This window comes from Pleurodeles waltl, chromosome 8, assembly GCF_031143425.1.
Source record: "Pleurodeles waltl isolate 20211129_DDA chromosome 8, aPleWal1.hap1.20221129, whole genome shotgun sequence".
Lineage (NCBI taxonomy): Eukaryota > Metazoa > Chordata > Amphibia > Caudata > Salamandridae > Pleurodeles > Pleurodeles waltl.
The window spans coordinates 1510715197-1510731352 of record NC_090447.1 but is presented as its reverse complement, the minus strand read 5'-3'; the positions used below and the strand labels follow the sequence as shown (position 1 = coordinate 1510731352).

Below are 16156 nucleotides of genomic sequence, written 5' to 3'. Positions count from 1 at the left end.
GCTACATACCTCTGCCATCTGTCTTGTGCTGTTTGTGACATGTCTCTGTCAGCTGTATCTGTGCTGTGTTGCATGTCTGTCAGCTGCACTGTCTCATTTGTGTTGCATGCCTGCCAGCTGTAGCTTGTGCTGTAGTTTGCAAGTTTCTGGAAACCCTGTCTTGTAGAGTGTTTTGCATGCTTCTGTCAGCTGTGTCTTGTGCTGTTCACTGGATGATTCTATCAGCTATGGCTTGTCATGTGCTGCATGTCTCTGTAAGCTCTGTCATGGCATGTTTGTTGCATGTCTCCGGCAGCTACGGCCTGTGCTGAGTATCGAATGTCTGTCAGATTCAGTGTGTCACATGGACTGCATGCCTCTAGCTGCTATTTCTTGTGCTGTGTTTAGCCTGTGTTTGTGAGCTGCACCTTGCCTTGTGTTACATACCTCTGCTACCTGTCTTGTGCTCTATCAGCTCTGGCCTGTGCTGTGAATTGCATGTCTTTTTCATCTGTGGCATGTGATGTGTGCTGCACGTGTTGTGTTCTGTGCTGTGTCTTATATGTCTCTGTAAGTTGTATCTTGTGATGTGTGGTGCATGTGTCTGTCAGCTGTCTTGTACAGTTTTTGTCAGTTGTGTCTTGTGTGTTGTATGTCTCTATCGCTCTGAGTCTGTCAGTTGTGCCTTGTGATGTGTGCATGTCTGTCAGTTGTGCCTTGTGATGTGTGGTGCCTGTCTCAATGAGTTGTAGCTTTTACTGTGTCTTGTGCTGTGTCTTGGATGTCTCTGTCAGTTGTGTCTTGTGTGTTGCATGTCTCGGTCAGCTCCGAGTCTGTCAGTTGTGCCTTGTGGTGTGTGCATTTCTCTGTCAACTGTGCCTTGTGATGTGTGCTGCTTGTCTCTATGAGCTGTAGCTTGTACTGTGTCTTGTGTGTCTCTGTCAGTTGTGCCTTGTGGTGTGTGCTGCTTGTCTCTATGAGCTGTAGCTTGTACTGTGTCTTCTTTGTCTCTGTCAGTTGTGTCTTGTGTGTTGCATGTCTCTGTCCGCTCTGAGACTGTCAGCTGTGCCTTGTGATGTGTGGTGCCTGTCTCTATAAACTGTAGCTTGTACTGTGTTGTGAGCTGTGTCTTCATTGTCTCTGTCAGTTGTGCCTTGTGATGTGTGTTGCATGTCTCTATGAGCTGTAGCTTGTACTGTGCCTTGTGATTTGTTCATGTCTCTGTCAGCTGTGCTTTGTGATGTGTGGTGCCTGTCTTTACGAGCTGTAGCTTGTACTGTGTCTTGTTTGTCTCTGTCCGTTGTGCCTTGTGATGTGTGGTGCCTGTCTCTATGAGCTGTACCTTGTACTGTGTCTTGTGCTGTCTTGCATGTCTCTGTCAGCTGTGCCTTGTGATGTGTCGTGCCTGTCTCTATGAGCTGTACCTTGTACTGTGTCTTGGGCTGTCTTGCATGTCTCTGCCAGCTGTGCCTTGTGATGTGTGTTACATGTCTCTATGAGCTGTAGCTTCTACTGTGTCTTGTACTGTGTATTGCAGATATGAGGTCGGGTATATTACAGTATATATTGGTACATATTATAGTGTATTTACAAAGCACTATACACATGATAAACGTTTAAGTGCAACGTAGGTAGTAATCTATGTTGAATGTACCTGTCATAATCCAGTCTTTCTCTTACTGTGCAGTCTTAAGTGGCCTTCAAGCATAGGAGGACAAAATAAACAGTTCTGTTTCTCCAGCCCTGTATCTGTACAATCACCAACAATAGGCGTTCTCTAATGTTCCCTTGTTTGATGATGTCAACTGGGGTTCTGAGATCCATTGGACGTCATTCATCAGATTCCTTCCTTTTACACTGTGACTGGGATAAACCGATTATCCAATCTGCTACAAGTGTGCATGTGTTGGTTTGCATCTGGTCCTTCGAACTGTGAACTAAATTGATACCAACAACTCCTCTCCCCGTTCTCCTCCACAAGAACTTTGGGGATACTTATTAATAAAAGCCTCCCTGTCCAACAACTCATATCCAAAGAGGAGCCCTCTTTTTTCTTTCTGCTTGAAAATTTAAAGAAAGTTCTTATCTTTGCACCTATCCAGCATAGGAAGACAATATTTCAAAGCCACCGTAGTACCCAGATTGGACTACTGCAACCCCATGACCCTAGAGCTCCCTAAACTGCAGATTACAAAACATTGAAAATTAAACAGAACCTCTCCAACTGATTTTTAGGTTTTGTTTTTCTAACTGTAACTTCACTTTAACTTTGGTTTTGCCAGTGAATTACTGTTTTTTAAACCGTGATATAACCAAAGCTAACCACAACTTAATTTTAATATTTGTTTTTTCTTCAGTGATTTTTTTTTTAGTTATTTTTATTGTGTGCCACATCCAACTGTTTCTTGCACTAACCTCCTATTTATTGCCAACACGGAGCAGGGAGTGGGTGCAGTGGTAAGGTGGGGTAGGCCCCCACAATGGTGGTTAGCCAGAACCTGCATCCAATCATCTGCGGTTGGCCCAGTATACTTTTTTAAAAACATCTTGGGGGAAGGGAATCTTTTTTTTTTTTTTTTTTTTTTTTTTATAAACTTCCCACCCGCGGGAGATGCTACTCCTGCCCCAGTTGTATCTCTTTCTAAGATATTTCTCAGGACACTGTGACCAAAGCACCGAGTCCTTTAATGGCGGTAGCAACTGATTATTCTGTGTGGCCAGACAATGAGAGACCTTCGGGCCATTGAACCTCACTTTGGAGTTTACAGATTCGAAGTGCATATCAGCAGAACAGGCTCTTTTGTCCAACCAGGTTTAAATATTTTTTTTAAGTTTGGCCTCACAGGAGGTACGCGGATTCAGGTTTCCATGTTCCTTCTGTGTTAACTGTGAAAATATCTTGATAATTTAAGCTATCAACTGAAACCTTTTTCAAATGCTTATTTCTCCAAAACTACTGAAGGGTTTTGCACCAAATCAAGCAAAAAAACTTAATTGAGTAAAATCCCACTTACATTAGAAGTTTTGTGTAATTCTGGTCTTCTTTTTCCAAGTTAAACCAAGTGCAGGGACCCCATGTTTCTGGAAGATCAGATAAGGGGGGCAAAATTACAGGAGGTCAAAATAGTTTTGATTCATTAACATCTTTGGTGTAGTATGATGGCCCTGTAAAAAAAAAAAAATGTATCAGACCTTTAGCATACTTACCTTACTGTTAGTATGTTGAGTTACATGCAAATCCATCCGGAGACGGCACAGTTAAAAGGACAGCAAAGTGTTGGCATGGCATTTGAAAGGCTGTAAGCAAGGCAATCCTAGTTCAGGGATCTCCTATTTCAACAAGATCAGATAAGAGGAACAAAGATATAAGAAATGGGCAAATGTAAGAGGGGTTGTTTGCAACAGGGAGTGACCAGGCCCTCTGGGGTGCCTGTGGGGATGGCAGCTATGTTAAGCAGTTGTTGGCCAGTCCCTGTGGGGCTGAAGGCCGTGCACAGTGGGATTTGTCACAGCTACCCTGCCACGGGCTGCCAATCCCTTCAGCCGTGCAAAATACAAGTTGGCAGTGGAACCTGGTATTTGCAAAAAACTTTGACGTTGGTTAACGAATAAAGATTTTCCACCCTGTTGCAGGTTAAACCCAGTCCAAAAATGAGCTCTTCCCAGCATCCACCACACACTTACTGGAGGCATCAAGAGGGGTTGTACACCAAACAAATTCTGCGTAGGTACCAAAGGCAACAAGCCATCGCTCTACAGAGGAATTGGAAATATACATTGACGGTTGTGACCCCTGGCTCTATAAATGGACATATGATTTGTATACTTTATTTAGTGTCACTTAGTCACCAAGTGCATTTTTGTATTGTTATGGTTATGGAACTGCATTCTTGCAAAACCATACACAATTATGTAGGTTTTCCAGTCAGTTGACTGGTTTTGTCATAGCGCAAGCAAAATGCCAACACGGACATGTATAGAAGGCTGTGACACTTAAATTCGTCTGTATTTTAGGTGTGGGACTTTGAGACGGTAGACACGGCTGAGACCAGCGATGACATTGGAATTGTGGAGATGGAGCCCATTAATGAACTTCTCGTTGGCAAACATGTTAATCTGCGGTCCATGGTGAAAGTCTTGGCTCCATACTCTCACATTTGGTTTGCTCAGGTAAGAATATATAATTTGCTCTCAGTGAAATTTTCCACTACAGCACACATAAGTAAGAAGGTATTCCTATCGACTTACATTCAATGCTTTTTGGTTACAAATTCATGCACCCGACTCACAGTTCTCAACTACTGGTGTCAACCACCAGTAAAATGTGTGAGCAATGAGGAAATATCTCAACACCATACTACCTCAGGTCCTGGCCTACATTTGGGTCTGCTTCTGTTAGTCTACTTGCATCTAGCAAAATAAGGTATTTAATGATGCCCAAGCAAAAAATGTAAGGGGAGGGGACTACAAAGAATTGCAAAGAAGGTTATGTGAGGGGAGGGTCTCGCTCCTACCTCTGTCTACTTAGCATGTCAATACAAATTAGGAGTAGCTTAGAAAATGGATAAGAAATATTAATATTCAGTGCATGCTGTCAGCCTTATAAAGTCACTGTCAATTACACTAATTGCCTGATTTAGATGTTGGTGGTAACAGGTCTGCCGCAACTTTTTCAACGGAAACCCAGTTCGCTGGTTTGGCCTGATTTAGATATTGGCAGACTTTAACCTGCCTAAGTCCCGCCGACTCCACCAAGAATTCCCATCCGCCACAACTGCTCCATAAGAAATAGTGGCTGATGAAGGGACACCAGCCACACTTACTGCTGTGCAGATTTGGATGTGCCTTACCGCCAAGCAAAATGTGGCAGCCCCTTCTGAGTTGAAAGATTGGGGGGGGAAATGAGTGAAAACTCACCTTTTTCCTGATTCCACCCCTATTTTCGACTAGACAACATCTTCCGTTGCCACTGTGCCACGGAGAAAACACGACCCCCCTGTCACTGAGTACGAAGTTAGTGAACCCGCATTGTCTGTGTACGTTGTGGGGTCACTGCATATGCGTTCAGGACCACTGCAAGAACACATGTGTCAGTCATTTTTTTTAAATTACTGTGACATGCGTATGACTGGGACACCAGTGGGTCAGACATGGATGGGGACACACTGGTACACAACACATATCGCACACATACACAACTACCATTTTGATGTCAAGATTCATTCCCAAATAAATGCTGGCACCACAGTGACGGTACAGTCACACTTGTCATCTGTGTCCATGTGTGCGTATTGCAAGGGGACCTGTACCTGTCATGTGTGCTTTGAGTTCTGTGTGTGACTCAGTACTTGTATGTGTGTGTGCGATGCGATTGGGTGGGTGAGGCAGATGATGCTCGAGTGGGTGATGTGCTTGTCAGTATATGTGCCTTTCGCATATGGCATTGATGTTGCGTATATTGTGTTGTGTTGCTGCGTGCAACATTTAGGTGAGTGTTGTTATGTGGCAGTTGTAGTTGTAATGTGTGAGTATGTTTGTGTAAATGCGTAGGTTGTTGTGTTGAGTATCGTGGTTGTGTTGTGTGGGTGCAGCATCAATTGTGTGTATGTTGTGTCATGAATGTACGTCAATGTGTGTTTACGGCATGTCTGTGTTGTGTTGTGGTGGAATGGCAATGAATAATGGTGTGTATGTGGTGTGTTGTGTGTGATGCAGGGGGTCACAAATGGCAAAGGCACTGTGTGTGTGTGTGTGTAAATGTGATTTACCCCTATACCACTGCCATGTCCGATGTCCATTGGGTCCAGTGATGTCCTTCCTCCCTCAGTAAACCGCCTCCAGTACACCGCCTGCAGGACTGGAATATATAAGTACGGGTAGCGGGAACCCACCTGCCTGACGGCTAGAAGGGCACTCCATTGTGCCGGTCGGCGGCATCGCCTAAATACATCTAAATACTGCAGATGTAACACTATCAACTTGATGGTCTTCTCAGGTCTGCCACTGTGGTGGTTTGGGGGTAACACCGCCAAGTTCTAAATTGGGCCCTTAGCCTCAGTAACAGTACCTATCTGTTCTCTTTTAAAACTTTACTGCTGGGACCATAGTTAAAAAACAGGCGAGGCTTACAGCTTTTCAGGGCTTTATTTCAAGTCCCAGTGATTAACCATACAATTATTGTTGCACCAGGGAAAATCCCAAACTGCACCTTATAGATTTGCCCCTGTTGCTGCTGCGTTCTTCAATGCCTACTCCAGAGTGGCACAGGTTGTTCTTTCTCTCACATTTTCCATGCAAACATTTTCCAAGATTAAATCATTAAGCAGAACCGTCTTGGTGGTAAAATCATGTTTGGTGTACCAGCCTCCTCATTATGAGAACCAGAGAGTAAAATGTTCATTTCTTTCCCTGCGGTCAAGGCCGCAAAGTCCACTCTAAGCTTGTACGTTTTTCTGGGCATGTTATCATTAGGAAACAATGGTTCTGCATCGTAGGATCCTCATTAATTGTCATATATGTTAGACTTTTCATCCTTGCATGTAATGATCCTAAAACACCTCTATCATACGTATAAATATAAAATATCGTTTTCTCCAACGTAGAGACCTGCTGTTCTTTTGTGCAGATCCAAGCTTTAATGTGGTCTTGGAGCGTAGATGTACTTCAACCAGTCCCGCATCTCTAACAATCGCCAGCAATAAATATTGTAGAATGGTATTTGTCTGATGAGGTTTGCTTGGATTTTGAGATCTCTAATGACATAATACGCTGGATGAGTGACTTTCACGGAAGAACCTATGATGCCACGAGAAATGTTACTTGTGATCCTGTTCAGTGAATTCTCCAACAATGCAGAAGTACTAACTGACTGTCCTGCCTCATTTTCTTGAATGATAAAATGGTGTGTGGGAAAGGTCCATCAATGCCTAGAAGAAAAGGACCAAGCTGACTCCTTAACACACCTCTTTACTTTTTACTGCTTTACTATGCATGCTGCAGTATCCTTGATTTTCTATATATTTCTTTTGTTCTTTTTCGCAGCAGCAGCAGTTTTATGATTTCTGCTGCAATATTTATTTACTTAATTTTTTCACTCACCTGGCAAATAAAACATCTATATAAATCAGGCATTTGATAAGTGTAAAGCTATAAAACACAGATTGCCAGCTTCGCACAACCCCCCCCCCCCCCAAAAAAAAAACACATATATATGTGTTTTGTCTGGGACCCTAGCACAAAGACGGGGATATTGTAACTTTAAGACTTCAGTCATGAGTTCCACAATGCAGAACTAGGATTATTTTCTTTCCAAAGATAACTCTGGCAATGCAGTTGGCCCACGGCCTCAACAACTGCCCATCCACCTGGCTTTGTATTGACTCGATCAGCTGCCAACCATTGCCCCATTATTACACCATTCTCTAGATGGGAATCCTTGTGGAATGCCTCCATCTTAGAATGAAGAAGAATATTGCTCAGCCTCCCTGCAGCGATCTGTGTTAGGGGGTTGATGCCACTAAGCTGCTAAGGCCATCATTATGAGTTGACCACACTTTGATGAGGAGATATCAGGAGCTGGAATCTACGTTACGGGCCGGTATCTCTACATCAAAGTCCAGTCATTATGACTCTTGATAATAGTGCTATTTCCCACCTGTTCTGAGCATTCAGAAAGTGTCAGTGGGAGTACCAATAGGCAGTGGGCATGAGGGGGTGGTGGTAGGAGGCTGGGGTGCAGGACACACCTTTGCTTGTCCGGGAGAACCAATGCTTTCTCCTCCCAGACTGCTGCAGGGAACAGGCAGGGGCCTGACAATGCTACAGCCTAGAGCCCCTGCCCTGCAGTAGCAGTGACAGACCTGGTATGTCTGAGATGGAATTATCAAATCTGGGGTTTTCAGAATAGACACACCTGAAATTGCAACTTGGGGTATTGCACCTATGGTTTCCTAAGTCACTTATGCAGATCAGATCAGTGCCAGCAGTACCTTATTATTACCAGGATATTTGCACTTACAAGAGGTCATACACACTGTGACATCTCTGATATTTTACGTTGTCATATTGTTGATTATTGCTAACACACGTATTCTGCTTAGCTGACCACATGTTACTATCTTTCTATTGGTATTATGAGTTTTTTGAGAGGGCAATTTGTAGTTTCCTATTTGTGCTGGGCCTTTTTCATCTTATCTATAGCCTCACATCCTAGATCCAGCTGACTGGGGCTCCTAAGAGATGGTTTCAACATGTGTTACGCAGCAGACCTCGGACTAAACCAACAGGGAGAGATGGGCCTAGTGCTATGAAAGATGAGAACACAACCTGGTTTAAAGAGACTAGTACATACACTGGTAATAATATGTGGGATGTTAAAGAAGAAGGTGACCTTCATTGTCTTAATAGTAGGGACTTAGGCCCTCATTTTGACCTCAGTGGTAAAAACCGCCTACCGCGACGGCCGCCAAAAGACCTTCGCCGTGGCTACCGGCTGTCCGCAATATTATGACCACAGCCAGATTTACGCCAGTAGGATGGCGGAAATCCAGCTGTGGCCATTCCGGCGGCAGCGCCACGCCAGTGGTCCGCAGCCAGCCATATTATGACCCATAATACGGCCTGGCGGTGTTCTGCTGGTGGACGCTGGTGCTGGCAGCAGCGCCCTGTCCTGTCTCCTGCTGGAGGACCCTCTGGATCCAGGTAAGTCGGGTCTCTGACAGGGGAGGGGGCGGTGGGGGTGTTGTGTGTGTATGTTTGTGTGTGCGTGGATGCGGGTATGTGTTGCGTGTTGGATGCAAGTGTGCATGTATGGTGGTGTGAGTGCATGTATGTTGTCTGTTGTGACTGCGTGTCTGCGTGCATGTCTAAAAGTGTTCAGGTGTGTGTGAGTGGATGTATGCATGCATGGATGTTTGTGGGAATGGGTGTGTGTGTGAATGGGGGCGTGAATGTGTGGAGTGGGGGGGCTTTGTGGAGGAAGGGGGGTTGTGGGTATCTGGAGAGGGGGTTGGGAAGACCCCTATCAGTGACAGGGAAGGTATTCCCTGCCACTGATAGTGCCTACCGCCATGGTTTTCGTGGCAGTAAGAAAGCCACGGAAACCATGGCGGTAGGCAGGGTCATTATCCTGCAGGCGCTTCAGTGATGGCCGCTGGGCTGGAGATTGATGTCTCCTGCCCAGCGGTTGTTACCGCCGTGGCGGTCAGTGTGACACCTACACGAAGACCACACAAAAAGTATATGATACAACAGTTCCTCAGTGCTTTATGTTACACAAGGCTGCCTACAAACCATGCAGGAGAAATGAAACTGTGGCCACATACCACATCACTCGACTAGAACATCACAGGGATACATCAGGCTTCTTTTCTCCCTACATTGCCTTACAATACACCACACACCAAGTACTCCCACAGCACACAAGATCTTAACAGTACATCACCTTATCCTAGCACCGAGCCTCCTGCACCATAACTCCCAGTTCATTATAATGCAGCCCAGCAGACCATTCCATACACAATCTAAAACTAATAGCCAGTGCTCAAATCCACAGCAACTAAACTTATCAAACAGGATAAATGCCACCAATGACTTGCCACACTGCAAAATACTCAAACACACTAGATCTATGTCAAACACCACTCCAATGCAGGCCACAGGAAAAATGCATACACAACGGGACATGACATAACAATTGACAAGGGTTCAATGCCAACACCACTGAACCTAACTAGGCACATAATACCATTACTTTATTTTTTTTATTTATTACAGATATTTGATTCATGTGAAACTCATCACATGGCCAGGGCAATACCTTTCATGTAAACAACAGTATTTAACTACATAACAAAGGAAAGTGGAACTGGGAGCATCAGTATTCTAAAAATGAAGTGTAATTTGAAAAGTTGTGTTTTCAGCCCTTTCTGCAAAGCCTGCAAGTTTACAGAGAGCCTGAGTTTCAAAGGGAGACGCATTCAAGGCATAAGTGCTTGGCATGAGAAGGCCTGGTTGAGAGTTGTTGATGTATTAGCCTAGGGATCTCAGGCAGGAGCCTGGATTTGCCTCCTGTGTCGATTTCTCTGAAGAAGGAGTGGAGTTTATTTATCAGGTAGCTGTTTAGTCAGTGGGCAAGGGATTTGAGTGTGGTGCAGGCCACTTTGTAGTTTATTCTGTCTCTAAGAATGGGGGTGATGTGTTTGATTTCTTGGGGGTAATGGCAGGTTGTAATTCCCCTACCTGCTTCTTAAAACAGGGTTGAAAAGGGCAACCTGTCAGGAATCTCACCACTGTCCTCGAAATTCACTGAGTGTAATGTGAAGAGATACCACGCAAGGCATCAAGAAAGATGCAGAAGATAAGGTGGAAGAGGCAATGTACAGTTTCAGGAAAATGCTCTCAAAAGGTTGACAAGGAAAAATGAAACAAAATAAACAAGCAAATCCTATCACAATAATTCTAACTAGAACTTAGAAGAAAAGACAAGAAAATATCCTAACACAGGAATTATAATCAGAACATGGAGAGCAGAAACAAGAAACCTAGGTACAGTGGATCAAGAATCAGGTGAAGCTGGATCCTCAAATGATGACACACATGGCGGATCTGACTTGGAACCCTTAAATAGGAAACCAGTGCAGGCACCTCTTCCAGTGACCCAAGTCACAGAATGCCACCATCATGTATGTTCAAGACACACAGAATAACATTATATTTCCTGTTACTGAGAGTTGTGTTGTTTTGTCCTTCACCCACCAGATGTCCCAGACTTTAAAAATACACCATTTATAAACATATTTATCTTTTTCCAATGGGTGACCTTAGGAAGTAGGTGTGTCTCCTACAAGAACGTGTAACTCCTTTTCCCGAAGTCTTGTGTTTGTTACCAGAATTTTAGGCGGTCTGTGGAATCCACAGATCTCATCCTCATGGCCACTGAACAGGGTCTGTGAAGGCTCACGATTCCAGTCCTCGTTCAGCAGAGTCCATGAAGGATTGAGGTCCCCCTCCAAGTAGGCATAACACTTGGTGCTTTTGATAAGTGAGGAGCTGCATGAAGAAGGGCTTTTACAGGTGCTATGGAGGCTTTGGGGAGGGCTGCTACCAGAGCATTGCCACCCTCCAGGTGTGACAATTTGAAGGCCTGCACCACTGTTCCAAAGTCATGACAACACAGCATTGTGCACTTCAACACTGCAGTGCATCATGCAATAACGTCCTGTCTTGCAACGTCTGAACGGCACCTCACTAGCTTTTGGGACAAGCATGGGAATATCTAGCAATAAGTGAGCTTGACCACCAATACACACATCATAAGTCACATAATAACTCAGACAACAATCAGCAACAAACAACAAAGAGCAATACATCAATCTCCACTCATTATGAGATTCTATGCACCACATTCACCTCAAACCTCTGTTAAAGTAACTATCACATGGCAATCCGAGCCTGAAAATAAAAATAACTAGTCTGTGAATCATAATAAATTGGCCAGGGGGTTCCCTGGCAAAGGTCAGAGGAGCAAGCCCACAGAGAGAAGACAGGACTCAAATGTATCCCCTAGTATACACTAGTTTCTAGTAGTGGCCACCTGGTTAGTTCTTACAGTGAACCCAAGCAGGTGCTGAGGTTGAACTCATGAGAACGAGAGTGGGTGTTCTTCATGCAGAAACAAATAAGTAAACGGATTTCTCTGAGCAAGCTTTTCTTGACCCGTCACACCTCTGGAGCCACAGTAAAAATACGTCTGTATGTCGGAGAAGTTCACTTCCTGTATCTCTGTAGGCAATGTCAGCATGAGCAACAAAGCATGGCTGAAGCAGATTACAGATACACTAGTGTGAGTAAATATGGCTCACATTTTCACACTTCTAATAGTACTTTCTGCATCACACAATGCTGGCCAATACATCTCAAACCTTCCTATCCGCATGACCCCAACTTCCTGCACCAAAACCCATCACAATACACAAACCAACCACATTGTAGTGTAGATGTTCACTTCAACTACAGCGTATCCTAAGTTTCTGCAATATATAGTATGCATTTGTGTAATCAAAGTTATGTTCAAAAGAACAATCTGGTATATCTGCTCACAACAACTACAAGTAACTGCAGCAAGAAAAGCAGTAACTGCTAATGTCAGGACCTGCCCTAATGTTGCCTCTGAAACATCCCTGGCATTTTTAACAGTAGAAGCGATAGGTCTAACACCATAAATAATAGGACAGATGCTGGGCAGACATCCTCTCCACCTCATTATCATAGAGTGCACCCAGAAAGAGGCTCCATTGGTACCTCTAGTCACGGGGAGAGAACAAAGAAGATAAGAATGCTTGACTGATGAAATACAAATGTTAGTACTAAAGATCACAAACCCTGTACCCCACAATGTTGCACATGACCCTGAATGACAAATCAAGTAATAATGAGTCCTAGCGGTGGGAGTCCAAAGCAGCAGGAACGAGGTTGGGGAATCACAAGTGCTAGAAGTAGCCCGAGTTCCAAAATGTACAGTGGACAGTAAAAAGGCTAAGTGGCCTGAATGATCACCACCAACCATTAACAACCCACCAGAGACACTGAAGAAACACATAAGTTAGATCTCTACTGCATTGTACTGACATCCTGGTCTCCAGAATTAATGACAGCCCAATATCAGACCATCCGTGAAAGTCCTTGCTACAACAGCTCAGCCGCAACTTTGCACTGATAAATACTCTAACACTCCCTCAGTAATATTCAGAACAGGGCATACGCCATGCCTTTCATTGTGAGGTCTTGATAGATCTGAAAACCTTTGCCAGTGCCACCATGGCTGACACAGTTAGACAGAGTCGTGGGCCCTTGGCCTCTACTGTGATACATCCAGCAGAGATAACCCAAATCTATATCACATTCACGCTTTTTTAACAAAATGGTATCATGGAAGGAATGTGTTCTTGATGTAGTCAGATGCATTCACTTTCTGATTATTTGGTTTAGTACATGGCATTCACAATAAGTAAGATGGAAAAGTCCTGGGAAGGAAATAGAAGTCATAATATTTATGACATCAGCTCCAGCGATTTATTTAAATCTGTTTAGGAAAATATTAGGACCATCAGTGGGGCAATCAGTTGACGCTTATCCAAGTTCATTCTTCCTTAGTCTCACCTTTCAATTGGTGGGTCCATGCTCTCGACCTCCTGGTGGGATGCCCCTTCCAGCTCACATGTGTGCAGCTTATGAGTACAGATGGGGTCACATAGTAGCTTCAATAGTGCATTATGAAACAAATCATCTGCTCTCCACATAGGCGTTTTGGATAAAGGAAACCTATTTGGCATTGAAGGCTTTTCTCACAGTGATGAGATTTTGGGTGGTTACGAGCCACACAGACAACACCATAGACTTCTTCTATATCCAGAACCAAGGGGACGTCCCTCTTCTCATAGCAATTGCAGCTGGCAATGGCTTTTTTCCAGTGCATCTTGTGATAATTTATACTCCTGCTAATGCCTCATATTGTGGAAATTGACAAGTCCTGATCAGGGATTTCCCCTCATCTCACAAGCTAGAGATTTTCTAGAAGTCTTCTACAGTATCTTTGACACCTACCAATTAGAAATGATTCCATATATCCGAACTCCAATTCCAATCCGATTTACTTCTGGATTGTGCATGATTTCTTTGGTGTGTCCTGAGGTCTGAAGCAATGTTATCTTTGCTTTCCTGGCCAGCCCTAGTTTTCTGGAGTCCTCATCGCTATCTGATGGGTTGTTATCCTTTGGAACTAGCACACAACCAGAGGAAAACATATGCCTTAGTCTGTCTGATTTGATAGTGAGTTCATGTATGACACTCATATACTAAGTATTTGTTTCAGCCTAGGAAGAGTTGTACTCATGTAGTGTTTAAATGATGTAACTTGTCTGACAAAAGCATGCACTTCAAAGGCAAAATGTAGTTAAGCCATGTTCGTCCAAGAGATAATAGACATTTTAAATAGCTTTGACTATCTAGTAGGAAACTTTGAATTGAAAACATGGGGGTACCAGTTAATGACTCTTATTTGCCTCCTTAGGATGCCTTTGGTGCTATATGGAAGTTGGACCTGTCCTTTTCAAACATAGTAAGTTATGGTTGCCTTAACCTCTTTAATGCCTAAACATTCTTCTCTTCTTCCTTTCTATATCTCCCTGTGAAACATTCACTCATACCTCACCGCACTGCGTCTTCTACCTCACCTTCTGTCTCCTTACATCTCTTGCTCCCATTCTACCATCTGTTATTGTAGCTTATAATTAGAAATCCTTCCTGGCAGTACATGAATCCAACGGCGTAACCATGCTGAACATGTGCCAGAAGAGTAATTTATTCTACAAAATATTATAGATGAAAACTAACCCCCTAGAAAGGAAGTCTGAGTGTCCTGAGACCCCTTAGGTCTGTCGATCTGCAAGTAACCGATACACAATTTATAAGTTGACTTCTTGTAACTACACCCCAATCCTTGTCATAATGCATTCATTGTTTCCTTTCCTGAAGACCCAGGATCCAGAGTGTCTCTTTTCTTACCATTCGGGAAAGATTGAGGGGTTGGATGCCTCTCCGACCACTCACCTGGTGGCCACCACTGCTCTTGATTGTAAGTAATGAATGGATACCGTCAAAAAATGAGTGCACTGAAAAGGTGGCAGTTTTCCTGTCTTTTGCATTGTGCCTATAAGGGGAGCAGGTGGATCTTTTGCCATGTGGCACCTGGTTTTAGAGCCTTTTTCCTCCAAGATGTTGCACTAAATTAGTTAACATGCAGTAATCTTTAAGCATGAAAAATATTGCATTGGAGCACTTTGCAGAGTATTGTGATTGAAAATATTGCTTTGTGGAAAAATAATGAAAAATGTAATGTTTTTTTCTGTCCATATACTAAGTTCCATTCTTTTAATGCAGAGGTTTTGCATATTTAGCACTGTATTACTATATGCGGATTGTCAACCAAAATCACATGAGATGATTTCGAGGCAGCAAAAAGTCTCTTTTAAAAGAGAAGGACTCCATAACTAGATCGGTAAAGATATTCATTTGTTTTTAACAATTAACAAAAGTTCTGTGTCAGGCTTGTTTGCGTTGTGGGATGTCCTGAAGGCCTATTTCAGGGATCCATAATAGTAATCTGCTCACACCATAACGGGGAGTGGAGAGTTAAAGAAAGGGAGCTTGAGAAAGAGTTTGAGAAAGAGTTGTCTACATCAGAGCTGATCCGTACCAATAATAAATCTCAAGAAATATTGTGGGTTTTGTATCTCTGATTTGCAAGACATGCAACTCTGAGATTATGAAAGTTGGTTCTCATATGAAAGGAGATGGGTTGTGTCAAACAAGTATTTTACTGATCCAAATACTCAGCTTTGTTCCTGGTGTGATTATCTTGCAGGCTCAGTGCGGATCTATGACATCCTTGGGAAATGCCCACTGGTGGACATGAAGTTCAAGCAAGGAGGGACGTCCCTCATCTGGGCCCCTCGCATGGTAGGCATGGTCTTTCACTTCAGCTTCTGAGTGCATTTATTTAATGGCATTTGTATTAGGAGTATTAGGAGTGCCCGATACCTTGAAGCTTTTATGGTGTTAGCGGACATCTACATATCAATGAGCACAAATAGCACAAGCTTGACTCACTTCTTAAATGGCTAGTTTTTCATAATATAGGTGCTTGTACCGTGAAGTGACCACCTCTCACCACAGTATAATATTGATATCACCATATTACAAGTCCCATAGACTTCAAAGGATTTGTAATATGGCTGACGGGATATCTGTCACATTTGTGATGGACTAACCCCCTCTGCCAAACTCTAAATCAGGCCCTTCATTGTTTTATACTATGATGAATTCTCATGTTGAGGAGACATGAGATACTTATTGCTAAATGTTAATCTCTGAATTGTGAAGCACAATAAACTGCTGTACTAGGACATTTTGTATTTAGTAGCTATTCGAAAGAATGTAATTGAGAACCATTTGGTTTTTGCAATAGAGGTGCGGTTGCAGATATTGTTTCAGAATTTACCAAACACACTAATGATTAATATGACCAGAGAGAGATACCAGCACAACAAACAAAAAATGATGGCTCACCCACAGGACTGCATCAAGTCTATCAGCTTTTTTTGGTAGCAGCAGAGTATAT

The 16156-nt window shown here is 43.3% G+C and overlaps 1 protein-coding gene across 4 annotated transcripts in view; it reads left to right on the top strand.

Moving 5' to 3' along the window:
- CFAP44 (cilia and flagella associated protein 44) overlaps nt 1-16156 on the top strand; it is a 382521-nt gene that overhangs the window by 203232 nt on the left and 163133 nt on the right. For all 4 annotated transcript variants that reach the window (XM_069202788.1, XM_069202786.1, XM_069202785.1 and 1 more), the window contains 4 exons: nt 3994-4149; nt 14048-14095; nt 14512-14611; nt 15401-15495. In XM_069202788.1, the coding sequence (XP_069058889.1) occupies nt 3994-4149; nt 14048-14095; nt 14512-14611; nt 15401-15495 (399 nt within the window). The remainder of the gene's footprint in view (nt 1-3993; nt 4150-14047; nt 14096-14511; nt 14612-15400; nt 15496-16156) is intronic.